Raw genomic sequence first — 12,884 nt, forward strand, 5'->3', positions numbered from 1 at the left:
CATTTAGATTAAATCATTGCATGATATAGTATCACAGTCTGAAGGAGATGCACATGGAGCTTCAACAGTCATAGTACAATGAAGAGGCACAAAAACTACAGGCAAAACAAATAACAGATGATTTGAGGTATACAAAAAAAAACAAGGAAGAAGGGGGGGGGAAAAAAAGCTTTAAAAGGAGGATATTTCTACTTACCTGATCATTCCAAACTCCTGTCCCATTCCACTCCCAGAGAATGAGCTTTTTATCAGATGCACCAGAAACTAACTCTGTTTCAGTTGCTAAAAAACACATTCCACAACTTTTGTGAGCTCTTACTTTGTAACAGCAGTCAGCAACACAAAGCAGTTAAATTGTTTACTACTTATATAAGTAACTACTTATCACAGTTATCAATTATACACAAAGATCCCATTAAAATAAAGTATGAGTCATGAAAGTTGCACAGCACGTGAGAGCTCAAGAGCAAAGGAATTACTCAAAATAACAGAGAAGAATTTTAGAAATACTCAACAGTTCATATAAATATGATGGATATCTTTCTGAAAAGATTCTCAAATGCAACAGAGTAATTTAATATCTGTTTGTCTTTTTGAGGGATAGGAAAGAACCAATAAATAAAACAAGAAGAAAGCAAGAAAATTATGACCCCACAGAACATGAACCTTCACATGAAAACTTAATTTCAGTCTGTATGAGCTTCAACAAGATTAAGTGCCAGGTCCTGCATTTTGCTCGCAACAATTCCATGCAATACTGCAGACTTGGGGCAGGTAAAAACTGCATAGAGGAAAAGGATCTGGGAGTACTGTCTACACTCAGCTGAATAAGAGCCAGAAGTCTGCTCAGGTGGCCAAGAAGGCCAATAGCATCCTGACTTGTGTCAGAGACAGTGCAACCAGCAGGAGCAGGGAGGTGATCATCCCTCCTATGCTCAGCTCTGATGAGGCTGTATTTTGAGTACTGCATTTAGTTTCGGGCCCCTCACTACAAGAAAGATGCCAATGCCCTGGAACATGTTCAGAGAAGGGCAACAAAGCTGTTGCGTAGTCCAAAGCACAAGTCTTATGGGGAGCAACTGAGGGAACTGGGATTGTTCGGCCTAGAGAAAAGGAGGCTCAGGGGAGACCTTATCACCTTCTATGACATGACATGAAAGGTGGTGGTAGGAAGTTGGGTGCCAGCGTCTTCTCCTGCATAACTAGTGATAGGACAAGAGGGAATAGCCTCAAGTTGCACCTGGAAAGGTTCAGATTGGATATTAGGGAAAATTTATTCTCAAAAAGAATGGTAAGGCAGAGGCACAGGCTGCCCAGGGAGGTGGTGGAGTCACCATGGACAGAGATGTTCAAGGAACGCGAAGATGGGGCACTGAGGGACATTGGCAGTGGGCACGGCAAGGATGGGCTGACAGTTAGACTAAATGATCTTAGAGTTCTCTTCTAACCTTTATAACTATATGTTGCCAAGTTCTCAGAAAACAATTTGTTTTACTTAAAAACCACACAACAAGAAAAGACACACACATAGGCACAAACAATAGTAATAATACAGAAAAAAAAAAGTAGTTGCGATGAAAACATGTAAGTGCAACCATTTGAAAGGATACCAGTTTATACCATTACTAAAAAGGAATGGCTTCACCTTAGTGCTTAGTAACACTTCTCTCCAAAAAAAAAAAACAAACACAGGCACAATACAATAGCAGTCTGACCAGCACCCCCACTCCCTTTCCTCAGGAAGCTATCTACAAGCTTAAAGACAAGAACACGTGCCTTCAAGAACTGCACTCAGTAACTTTAAAACCTGGAATTACCACCAAGCTGCTCGGGCCCCGCAGGCCTCCCACTCCACCTACTCACCGCCGTCCCGCCGCCGTGCCCAGCGCACGCAGTTCACCCTGCCGCCGTGCCCGCGGAGCGCCGCCACCGTCCGCCTGGCCTGCAGGATGAGGAGAAACACCCGGTGTTAGGCCACTCCGCCGCCAGGCCGGCCCCACCACGCCTCCCCACCCCGCTCACCGCCGGCTGGTAAAGTATGACGTCTCGACAGCTGCCAAAGGCGAGGAGCCCCTCACGGCCCCAGGATACGGCCCCGCCGCCCACCCGGTTGGCGCAGCAGGCAACATGGCAAACGGAGACGGGCGCCGCCATCTTTCCGGCGGCCACGTGCGCAGCATGGCGCAGTTCCTATAGCAACGACCCGTCGCCATGTTGCGGTGGCCTCCCCGAGCCTGCGCGGATGGCGGCGCTGGCGTTGCGGCCGTGCGGGAGAGCCGAGCCGGCGCTCCTCGTAGAGCTGGTCGAGTGTTGGGTCGTCCCTGGCCCGTTTGGTGGCAGGCATGGAAATGAGGCATAAACACAAGGGGAAAAGGAAGTTCTTTTTATTTTCTCTGCTTGTCTTCAAACTCTCGCTGGTTCCTGCGGTATTGTGAGAGTTTAAAACTTTTCTCCTTTTGTTTCTGTTTGCTTTCGACTGTGTGCATCCAGGTGTGGCTGCCTGTACACCGAAACGAGTGCACAGATATGTAAAAAGGATTTGCTAGGACTGAAGGCTTTCATTCAACAAATGCATGTTTCTTACAGAGAGAAGATAGCTACGTTAATCACAGGTGAGATTGGGTGCAAGGAGGGCAGAGGTTTCTTTTTTTTCTTGTTTGGCAATTTGTTTATTAGCTTGCCACCTTCTGATTACATCTCTAAGAATGATTTCAGATGCTTGTGTGAAGTATCCACCCAGTATTTCACATTTTGCATGTTAGAAATTGCTTCCTGCTCCTAAAGAATTCTAGATCTTTTAGTCCCTGGAGATGGATGTTAATATGATTTAACCTGTCATATCTGAGAATACGAGTCACAAAATCATAGAACCACTAAGGTTGGAAAAGACCTCTAAGACCATCTAGTTCAACATCAGCCCACCCCCACCATGCCCACTGACCGTGTCCCTCAGTGCTAAATCCACATGGTTCTGAACACATCCAGGGATGGTAACCCCACCACTTCCCTGGGCAGCCTGTTCCAAATATATCACTACTCTTTCAGAGCAGAGATTTTCCCTAATATCCAGCCAGAACCTCTCCTGGCACAGCTTGAGGCCATTATCTCTTATCTTATTGCTATCACCTGGGAAAAGAGGGCAAACCCCCCCCCCCACCATCTCTCTACAACCTTCTTTCAGGCAGTTACAGAGAGCCATCAGGTCTCTCCTGAACTTCTCCAAACTGAACAATCCCAATTCCATCAGCTGCTCCTCATAAGACTTGTACTCCAGATCCTTCACCAGCTTTGTTGCCCATCTCTGAACACACCCCAGAGACACATCTGTGCAAGAAAGAATTACAAAACTAAGTCACTGCCTGCAGACTGTGTTTAATATTCCAGATTATTACTATGTTCTGGATAACTGCCGTAGAAATCAGAGGAATCTGCAACTAAGCAACAGCGGAAGTACAATGGGGTGATTTGAATGTGTCTGAGTACACCTAGTTTTCAAGACAGAAGACAGATCATAGCAGATTAAAGAACTCCATCCATTACATTTTTCTTTTGTGATTTATTCACATATTTATTGCCCTTTCTGCCCAGGAGATTGAAACCAAATCAAGACAGATCAAAAGACAAAAAATCAAACAAGCAAACAAAAAACCTGATCTAAAATTCTAGTGTTATTTGCGTGGTATCTGTCCTAAATAAATGGAAAGATTGGAGCTTGATATAAATGTATTACTTTGAAACAGAAAATGAGAAAATAGTGGTGGGACAAGGGGGGGATGGGGGGTGGCTTTAACCTACAAGAGGGGAAATTTAGGTTAGATTTTGGGAAAAAAAATTATTTCCTCAGAGGGCAGTGAGGCGCTGGCACAGCTGCCCAGAGAAGCTGTGGTGCCCCATCCCTGGAGGCGCTTGAGGCCAGGTTGGATGGGGCCCTGGGCAGCTGAGCTGGTGAGGAGTAGCCCTGCCCATGGCAGGAGGGTAGGGATGGGTGGGCTTTGAGGGCCCTTCCAACCCAAACCACACTGTGATTCTGTGACTGCCAACAGATGTCCTGTGCCTCCTGTCCCCAAGGATTGCCTGCAATATCCTGGAATAATTAAAGCTGCTCTGAACAGGCAAAGCTGGGAAGCCTGTGGTAGAGGGAGCAGACAGCTCTCCTGGCTGTGCAGAGAGAAGTCGAGTGGGAAAAGAAGCAGCAGAAGGTGAAGAAGCAGGTGTGCAGGGGAAGCAGCCTCTGCACTGCACACCGACTCCTCTAGACCTTAAAACACTCCTGCATGGCATTTCTCTCCCAGTGTGCCTGCATGTTCATGGATAATGGCTGGCAGCAGCATGGCAACCTGACACAAAAATGTTGCAGCTGGGCACAGCTTTTCCCTGATGAGAAACAAGATACAACAAGAAATGTTGGCTGCTAAGAGAAGAAATGTCTCTGTACAAAATGCATGGATCCAGTCATTAAAGCATGCTTTAATGGGCAAGTGCCATCTGGAGAATGGTTACACAGCAGCCAAGTTGCACAGCAGCCCCCTTTTAGTGTTCCCTGACAAGGTTGGAGTCAGGGCTCCGGCAGGAAGAGGTCAGGCTTTGCCAAAAAGCTGAAGTTATGTTTGCTGTTGTGGGAATGAAGCTGGGTCTGGCTGCTGTTGTGGACATAGGCATAATGTTTTCCAAGACACCTATGGGTTGGGAATTCCTCTGCGACATGAAATGTTTCCTGCTGATGATGTCCCCTAAGTGGAATAAATCAGCACAGAATTTGGTCTTGCAAGTCCTGTGGGGAGTACTGTAACAGGACTGCAGAGTAATCATTAAAAAGCAATGCAAGCAGAGGCCATCTCAGTTCAGATCAGCCTAAGCATGCCCATTTTCTTCCATACTTTCAGCAATTCATACATCTGACCAAGTCCTCATTCTTACTAGTTGAGCCTTTCGTCTAAGCCAAGAAGCTTTTGCGTGTGTGTGTGTATTCTTAAAGGGTCTTCTCTTATGCCTGAAAACTGAAACATCTATAAAATAACATATGACAAATTTAGAGTGACATATAACTGTAGCAGAGCCAACACGTATTTAGGAACATACACTTTGTAAGGAAGTAGTGCTGGCAGTCAGTGATGTTACAAGGGAGGAAAAGGATGTATTCTAGGCTTGTTATCAACTGCCACTCTTCATTCATATCAGTTTCCCTACTGAATCCAAATCTGCCCTTGCTGTTTTCTTTCCCAGAAAATAACTTCCTCACATTTCAGAAATACATATAAAAATATTTTTTCTTTCCCACTCCTCCCCACCCCCCTTTGGTGTAAATCTTCTGGCGGGATTCTTAACTGAATATATGTTGAGAAGAAATCTGATTTTCAGTAGATTAAACTGAAGTTGGTGCAACACCACATCTAATAATGGACAGGTCATTCTGCAAGATACTGTGTAAAGCAGCAATCATGTTAGGTTTAAAGTTTACATTATATGCAGTCTAATTCTACAGATTTAAGCATTATTAGACTAGCAAAGCCAAGTACTTTTCAGCTAGTAGCCTAGTTGTTCTTGTGGTTGTTGAACTTAACCTATCTTTGTTTGTCTTCATTGTATACATGCCTTACGAAGTAATCATTAACAGAGTTACCTCATACTCAAATTACTGCCTGCTATTTTTAGTTTTAGTTTTTAGTTTGCTTCTGTCCAATAGCAACCTGGGTGAACAGTACTTGGTGAATGAGGCAGCTCTTCACCAAGCTCTTCACTCTTCACTCTTCACATTTCATTTTCTCATTGTTAGTTATATTGTGGCAATAGATCTTATTCTGATTCCAATTACCAGAGTGTCTGAATGTCAGGAAAACTGTATGTATTATAATTTTCCTTACAATATCACTGTTAGGCAGAAGAGTGTTATTGTATTCCTCTTCCAAACTACAATTTCTTCCCAGGGTGCGATTTCCTGTCAGAAGTGCAGTAGTTCTTCAGTGAGGAAGTGACCAATGTGGAAGATCTATGTGGTTTCCAGGAGGGTGGGATAACCACGCCCAGGACCCATCAGCTTTGTCCTTGACTGCAAATATTTAGAACTTTTGGAAATTGGATTCCACAGTTGGGACACTTCTGATGGCTCCTAGAGGGCCAGGGCTTCAACTGACAGATCAGAACCAGAGCACTGCCAAAATAAATAAGAAGCAGTGACCAAACATAAAGATATTTTTAAATTATTTGGCATCTTCACAGGCAATACCTATGCAACACCTAGTAACAATTCAGTTGCCATATAGATCTTAAGTACAAATTCAGACTTTTCCTTCTCTTCCAGCTATGTTATCCACTTCTGAAGGAACTTCAGTGCATGTGGAATGCTAATTCTTGGGTTTACTAACCAACTTCTTAATGGGATTGCTTTCCCTTGAACCTACATATATCAGACTCAGTGCCAAAAGTGATCAAGAATAAGTGTAATTCCTGATGTTACTGAATGGATCCATTACAATTCTGTGTTCAGACTTCATTTTCCTAAGATTCATGTTTAACTGCTGTTGATTGATTCTGGAATTGTTGGTCCTACATTCAACAAAAGTTAAGTTTGCCACTGTATCTTGAGTATAATGTAAGCCTGTGGCATCCTTTTCAAATTCAAATCTCAAGATAAAAAAAGCAGATGTTATCAGTTGAATAGAGTTCATATTAAATGTTTGGAATAAGTTTTTAGACATAATTTCTCCTTTAATTCATCTTGTTGAAGACTGAAAGTTGAATGATGCTGGTGAAAGATAGTGAACTGAACAAATGTTAATGATAACTATTTCCTGTTTTCTTGAAGAATGTGTTTTAAATATTCTATAAATGCCTTACATTCCCACTGCTTAAATATATTTCTGATTTTCTGAAGAAAAAGGAAGCTAATTATTTAGAAATATCATCAAAATTAGCTCTTCAAACAATGAATGTAATTGCTTGCTGAAAGAAATTCCACTGAAAATATCTCTGTTTTTTTTAAAAAGGAAGATGTAATGCAAACACAACCTAGAAAATTGCCTGGCAAAAAAAAAAAAAAAAAGGAAAACACAGAAAAAAGGATGAAACAGCTTGTCACATAATCAAACTGATTATGCATTATGTTTTTGAAGCAGAAGCTCTACAAGAAGAATATATTCCAGAAAAAAAAAAAAGAGAGAGAAAACGAATAACCCAGAATACTCAGAAGTCCAATTTGGATTAGTAAAAATCCTATTCTGCACTCAAATTTTGTGTTAACTTGTATAGGAAATAGTTCCACATTATTGAAAAATATCTTGCAAATACTTACTGTATATATGTAGCATTTCCCTGACATATCTCTCCTTCCTCATTTAGAAGAAGAAAACAACAACCACACATTGCATTAAGTATTACTTAAAAAAAATATGACTGAATAGTAGTAGTTGATGAAAAAAAGATTTAGAAAAGAATCATACTGACTAAACATGAGGAAAAAAAGTCCCAGTGGTAAGTCAAAGTATTTCAGATATAGAAAACTCCAATGTACAGAACAGGAATTTTTTGGTATGTGTTCAGATTTAAGGTGATAAATTCTGCTTTGTACTCAAAGCTGGAATTCAGCCTCTCTCCAGTGCTTGAAAGTTCTGAAAAACATGCTCTTTGAACGCTGATCAAATGTTTTAATATAAGGCATCAACCAGTACATTTCATGTCGATATTCTTCTTTATGCAAAATTATGAGATTGCACAGATGTTTTTCAGATGTAAATGTACATAGCTAAAAGAACATTAAACAGCCACATAGTAGACATCAAATATCAGAAATAATCATTAAACAGGTTTCCTTATTTTATTATTCTTGTTTTCTACCTTTGAAATGCAGAAAGCCATAAACCATGCATTTCAGTCTGTTACCATCACATGTGAGGAAACCTGTCTGATTTGTCTAAACAGCTGCTGAGGAGGTGAAGAGAAATGTTAAGACCAAGGTCTAAATCACCAAAAATGGCTTAGGAACCTAATTTCTATTCATTTGCCCAAGCACTTCTGAGGATTTGTGCCTGCCTTGTTCAGCTTAATCTGCAAGTGACATAGTTAATTTGAATCACTGGATGAAAGAGAGAAAAAAATGAAAAAGTTTGCATCAGGAAAACACCATGAAATGGGGAAAGTATGAAGGAATGTATTGTAGGAACCGTGAAAGAAGTATCTGGTTGATCATTTGGACAATTGCATGCAGAATAAATCAAGCTGGCATTATAAGCTAATATGTTTTTATGCAAGTTATTTTGTTTCATTTTTCCTTACATTTCCAGTGGGGAGTATAAAGAAATAGAATACTGAAGTAGGAGTGTCTAGAAAATGAGGGCAAAAGAAATGTCTGTGCTAGTAAAAAGCATGTGGCTTTTATTGAAGAACCAAGCAAAAGGAGTGTATGCCAACAAAAGCCTGTAGTTCGCACTGAAATTCACGTGTGAGAAGCAATATGAGGTGAACTTTTGCCCAGACAGCAGTAATGATATGTAGGGAGCCTGTTGTGCTGCATTAACTGTCAACATAACCAAAATTAGGCAAGCTTGCAGTGAATCTTTACCTTATTTTAAGTACACAAAATGATGTCATTTCACATAGAAATTACTGGCAAATTAGACTGTAATATTCTTCATAGTTACAGCCCCAGTTCTCATGTTTCTTCCATTCCCATATAAAGTGCAACAACAAAACTTTTGTTTTGATTCAGACCATCTTCTGCAGATGAGGAAACCTGCATCACATCCTCTGTTCCTGTCCCTTATTTGCACCAGATATGGATTCATCTTCACATAGTAGCCAGGCCAACTCCCTGGTCCAGAAGAGCAATACTATCTCAGTTTTTGACCTCATTGGCTTTGGAGAAGGAGGATATGCCAGTGTCAAGTCCTTTCCCCAGTCAGCTGCAGGTCTACATTTCCCTTCCTTAGCTGCTGATAGACCTGTAGGAGTCTTTCTTACTGCCTATCGTGCCCCTGTTCAAATTCAACTGTAGATAACATCCAGGAAGACCCCTGTACCATCCCTCAGGGTCTTTCTTTCTGACATTGTTACAGAACAGTTTCTTCTCAAGGAATCACTGCTCGGCTGAGGCTGGCAGTGCCCACCAGGTCCCAGCCCAGTTCCAGCAGGGCCACCCAGAGCAAGGTGCTCAGGCCCATGGCCAGGCAGCCTCTGGAGATCTTCAAGGAGGAGACTCCACAGCCTGTGGACAACCTGTGCCAGCACTCCATTACACACGCTCTGTGTTTTCCACATCCCAGATGACAGATTCTTCAACCCTATTTTCTCAGCTCTTCACATTTATACATGCTTCTCTCAGGATCCATGCTAGAGAGCTGGTGCACAGAGACTTAAAAATTGCTTGTAACCTAGCATGGAGCCAACCTACTAGCTGTGGGCTGGAAGACCCTGGGACCCACTTCAAGGTATTTTTGTCACATTTGCTTTTCTCAGAATATACCAACTTTCCTAAATGGTGTAAGTTAGTTGTGCTTACATAAGGGGGGAAGAAAAGAACTGACAGATGTGAGCCAAAGACTTGCACATATACCTCATACAGAACCCAGCTATGCTGAGCTGGGGAGCTGTGCGTTATCCCCAGACATTCCTTTACAATTTCTGTCAAGTCACCCCAAAATATATACAAATCAAGAAACAAAGATGAGCTGCTAAGATAACTTCTACTTTTCTGTTTCTTGCTTAGTACTTTGTGAGAATGGCTTTACATTATTCTGTTCCCAAAGGCATTTTGCCTAATGTTTTGCCTGTTGTTACTCATTACCTGACTTGTACTGGAAGCATTCAGAACCCTGGGAAGCCAAGAAATTTTAGTTCAGCTGTTTTCACAAGATGTATGACAGACAGTGCAACCTTATTCTTAATGGGGATGTCTTTCCTTTTTTTTAACCACAACTCTCTAGCAGAGGAATGCTCTGAAAGACTGAAAGGAACCCAAGGTCACCAAGATTTGGCAACGTACAGGCAAAAAGGAAAAGTGCAGATGCCAAGATAGCCTGTAATAGTGTGAACACATTGCAAGCTTAATCAACTGTGTTGTCACCTGTAGCACAATGCTGCCTTTTGAATACCGGGGCATAATAATAAGAAGAGCAAGAAAGGATGAGACTTTAGCCTCAAGGAAAAGTGAAAAAGAAACTGGCACATTTGTTCTGGAGCTAATACCATTTTGTGCTGTTTACTTGGACTTTTATCACAGCCTGTATCTAACTGCAACACAGATTAGTCATCTTTATAGAGTTTTTAGTAAAAAGAATGACTAACTTAAAAAAAAAAAAAAACACACAAAAAAAAACAACCAACTAACATTTTACTTTATAATATGGTATAAAAACAGCTAGAATAGTGGTTGGTAAATTATAAAACCACAGAGCCAGATTGACCATTTACATCTTCTGCAGGCTTGCTTCTAGGCTGTGAGAAAGAAAATGGCGTTTTATTTCTATCTTGAACAAGTGTTCAGTATTCCTGGTAAACTATGACATCATTCAGTTTTGATATTTTCCTGTAGCCAGATTATATTATAAAAATACCTAATGAATTTTAGAAGTATGATCTGCCTTTTCCAATGCTGCAGTTTTAAAAACAAATGGCATAATGGCACATATTTTAGGTGGGTGTTCACAAAATATGAAGAATGGATAGGATGCCTCATGAGCTGAGCTTTTCCTTTCTGTATTTTTTTTGGGGGGGTGAGGGGGGGGAGTGCTCTTTCCCCTTCCTTCCCTTCCCTTCCCTTCCTTCCCTTCCCTTCCCTTCCCTTCCCTTCCCTTCCCTTCCCTTCCCTTCCCTTCCCTTCCCTTCCTTCCCTTCCCTTCCTTCCCTTCCCTTCCCTTCCTTCCCTTCTCTTCCTTTTGTGACAAATAATTGCATCCAGATCTTTCCAAGCACGAGAGACAGATCGTCTTCTTCTGGATAAAATAACTGTGTTTTTTTCCTGCTTTCTTCAACAATATCATTTCACATATTGCTGTTTCCTGTTGTCCAGAATGCTATTCTGTTTTTTGAAGAGGGATCATTAGATGCAATTTGACAATATGACGGAACAAACTTTAGTAAATAAAGGATGACTAACAGGGCTTTTACATTATTTCACATCACTGCTTTCTTCTAAGTGAAAACATTATTGAAGTTATTTGCATGAACAGCCTATTTGTTTGAATACACAGGGTAGGGTTGGCACTTGTGGTTTTGTCCATACTTTCTGATGTTGCAGTTTCATTTATTTCTTTGTAGTTACTTTATGTCCTACCTCGATTCTTACAAATACCTTATCATATGAATATTCTGCCTTTAGCTTGAGTCATATTTGGGCCTTTTAAAACTTTAAAAATTACTTTGGTGTCTAATTACATATGTAGTGTGCATTTTGCATTACTGACAATCTGCTTCATTTTGAGTACAACTGAAAGCTAAATAACATCCACCAGCAAAACAAATCTTATGCATGGCTTCAGAATAAATTAGCCTTCATAGCTAAGCAATATGGCAATCTTTAGTCATAAAAGGAGAATCACGTTTCAGCTCAGAAGTCCCCTTGAATCTCGGAGTCTGAGTTAATCTGTTTCAAGGTTTACATTTTGTGCCTCAGTTAGCTTATGCTTCTACTGACAAGAAGATGTCTGATAAACTGTCTTTTGAGTTATAGGACAGGCATGTTGAAGAAGTTTGAAGTTTTCACAACTTTGAAACATGAAGCCAGGCTCCAAGTCCAAGTTAAGCATCATAAACCAGGGGTGACCTCCCTTGCAAAGGTGCTGAGTTGTTGGACATGAGCTGCTGTTTCCACTCAGGCATTAGATGGGCAATTCCTTCGTCATGCTTTCTCACAGAAATCCTCATGTCTTGTTCTCTCTGCTCTCTGTTACACGTGGCATGTCTTCTCCAATCACCTATTCTTTCACACAGTTCTCTTTCCTCAAATTTTGATTCCAAACTTCTCCTTAAAATCCTTCAACAAAACTCTCTGTATCCTTATATATCACTTTAAATTCCATGCAAAATTTTGAAAGGTGAGATACCAAGTAAAGCATAGCCGTGACCTATTCTTCATATTCTGCCCTCTGGTAGCCTCAATTTTTTTCATGATATAGTATTTATTTCCTCATCTCCTATCCTACTTACTTCTTTTTTTTTTTTAAATATTCCCCATTTTGACTTCTTTACAGACAATAATTTATTCCAGATTATCAACCTTTTTTTATGCCTGAGCAAATACTTAGTTAGTCTCTTGCTTCTATCAGTCCATGACAAATGCTTTCCATCTTGAAAATCTGGCTGAGTTTGGTTCTGTTACCAAACAGCATTTTGTATTTACCGAGAGAACAAAAGCTCACTCTAAAATATTTTGATGAGTTGTATTCCTCAGAGATTGGTGTTGAAAATGGTACCCTGGAAGAGGGTGGATTAAAACTAGATATTAGGAAGAAATTCTTTACCATGAGGGTGGTGAGACACTGGAATAGATTGCCCAGTGAGGTTGTGGATGCCCCCTCCCTGGAAGCACTGAAGGCCAGGCTGCATGGGGCTTTGAGCAACCTGTTCTAGAGGGAGGCGTCCCTGCCTATAGCAGGGGTTTGGAAAAGGTGATCTTAAAGGCCTCTTCCAATCCAAACCATTCTATGATTCTATGAAAGCAAGGAACTCTCCAAATTGTCTGTGTTGCTTAACACCCCAGCATCCCATGGTGGCAGCTTTAATGAGATCCAATTTCTCCAGATACTCTCCAGCTCCTACCTGTGTAAATTATTCTCCATTTTGCTTTTCTGAGATGCCAACATTTTTAACCCTTGAGAATTTGTGATTCTTTTTAAACTACAAAACTTAGATTAGATATAGAGAAGACATTCTTTCCTGTGAGAGTGGTGAAGCTG

General features: G+C 41.0%; 1 protein-coding gene and 1 long non-coding RNA gene across 3 annotated transcripts in view; one reads left to right on the forward strand and one right to left on the reverse strand.

Moving 5' to 3' along the window:
• Positions 1-2,188, reverse strand: part of ELP2 (elongator acetyltransferase complex subunit 2) — a 32,517-nt gene extending 30,329 nt beyond the window's left edge. The window contains exons 1-3 of one of the 2 annotated variants that reach the window (XM_085220594.1): positions 2,023-2,188; positions 1,864-1,942; positions 197-282 (exon numbers count right to left, since the gene is read on the reverse strand). In XM_085220594.1, coding sequence (XP_085076720.1) covers positions 197-282; positions 1,864-1,942; positions 2,023-2,154 — 297 coding nt within the window. In that variant the 5' untranslated portion in view covers positions 2,155-2,188. The remainder of the gene's footprint in view (positions 1-196; positions 283-1,863; positions 1,943-2,022) is intronic. The other variant, XM_085220595.1, reaches the window with a different exon arrangement.
• A 16-nt stretch (positions 2,189-2,204) lies between these two features.
• Positions 2,205-8,228, forward strand: LOC116216503 (uncharacterized). Its single transcript, XR_014882385.1, has 2 exons — positions 2,205-2,612; positions 4,044-8,228. It is a non-coding gene; the product is annotated as an uncharacterized LOC116216503 (long non-coding RNA).
• Positions 8,229-12,884: the final 4,656 nt, after the last annotated feature.

Source organism: Meleagris gallopavo, chromosome 3, assembly GCF_905368555.1.
Source record: "Meleagris gallopavo chromosome 3, MGAL_WU_HG_1.1, whole genome shotgun sequence".
Classification (NCBI taxonomy): Eukaryota; Metazoa; Chordata; class Aves; order Galliformes; family Phasianidae; genus Meleagris; species Meleagris gallopavo.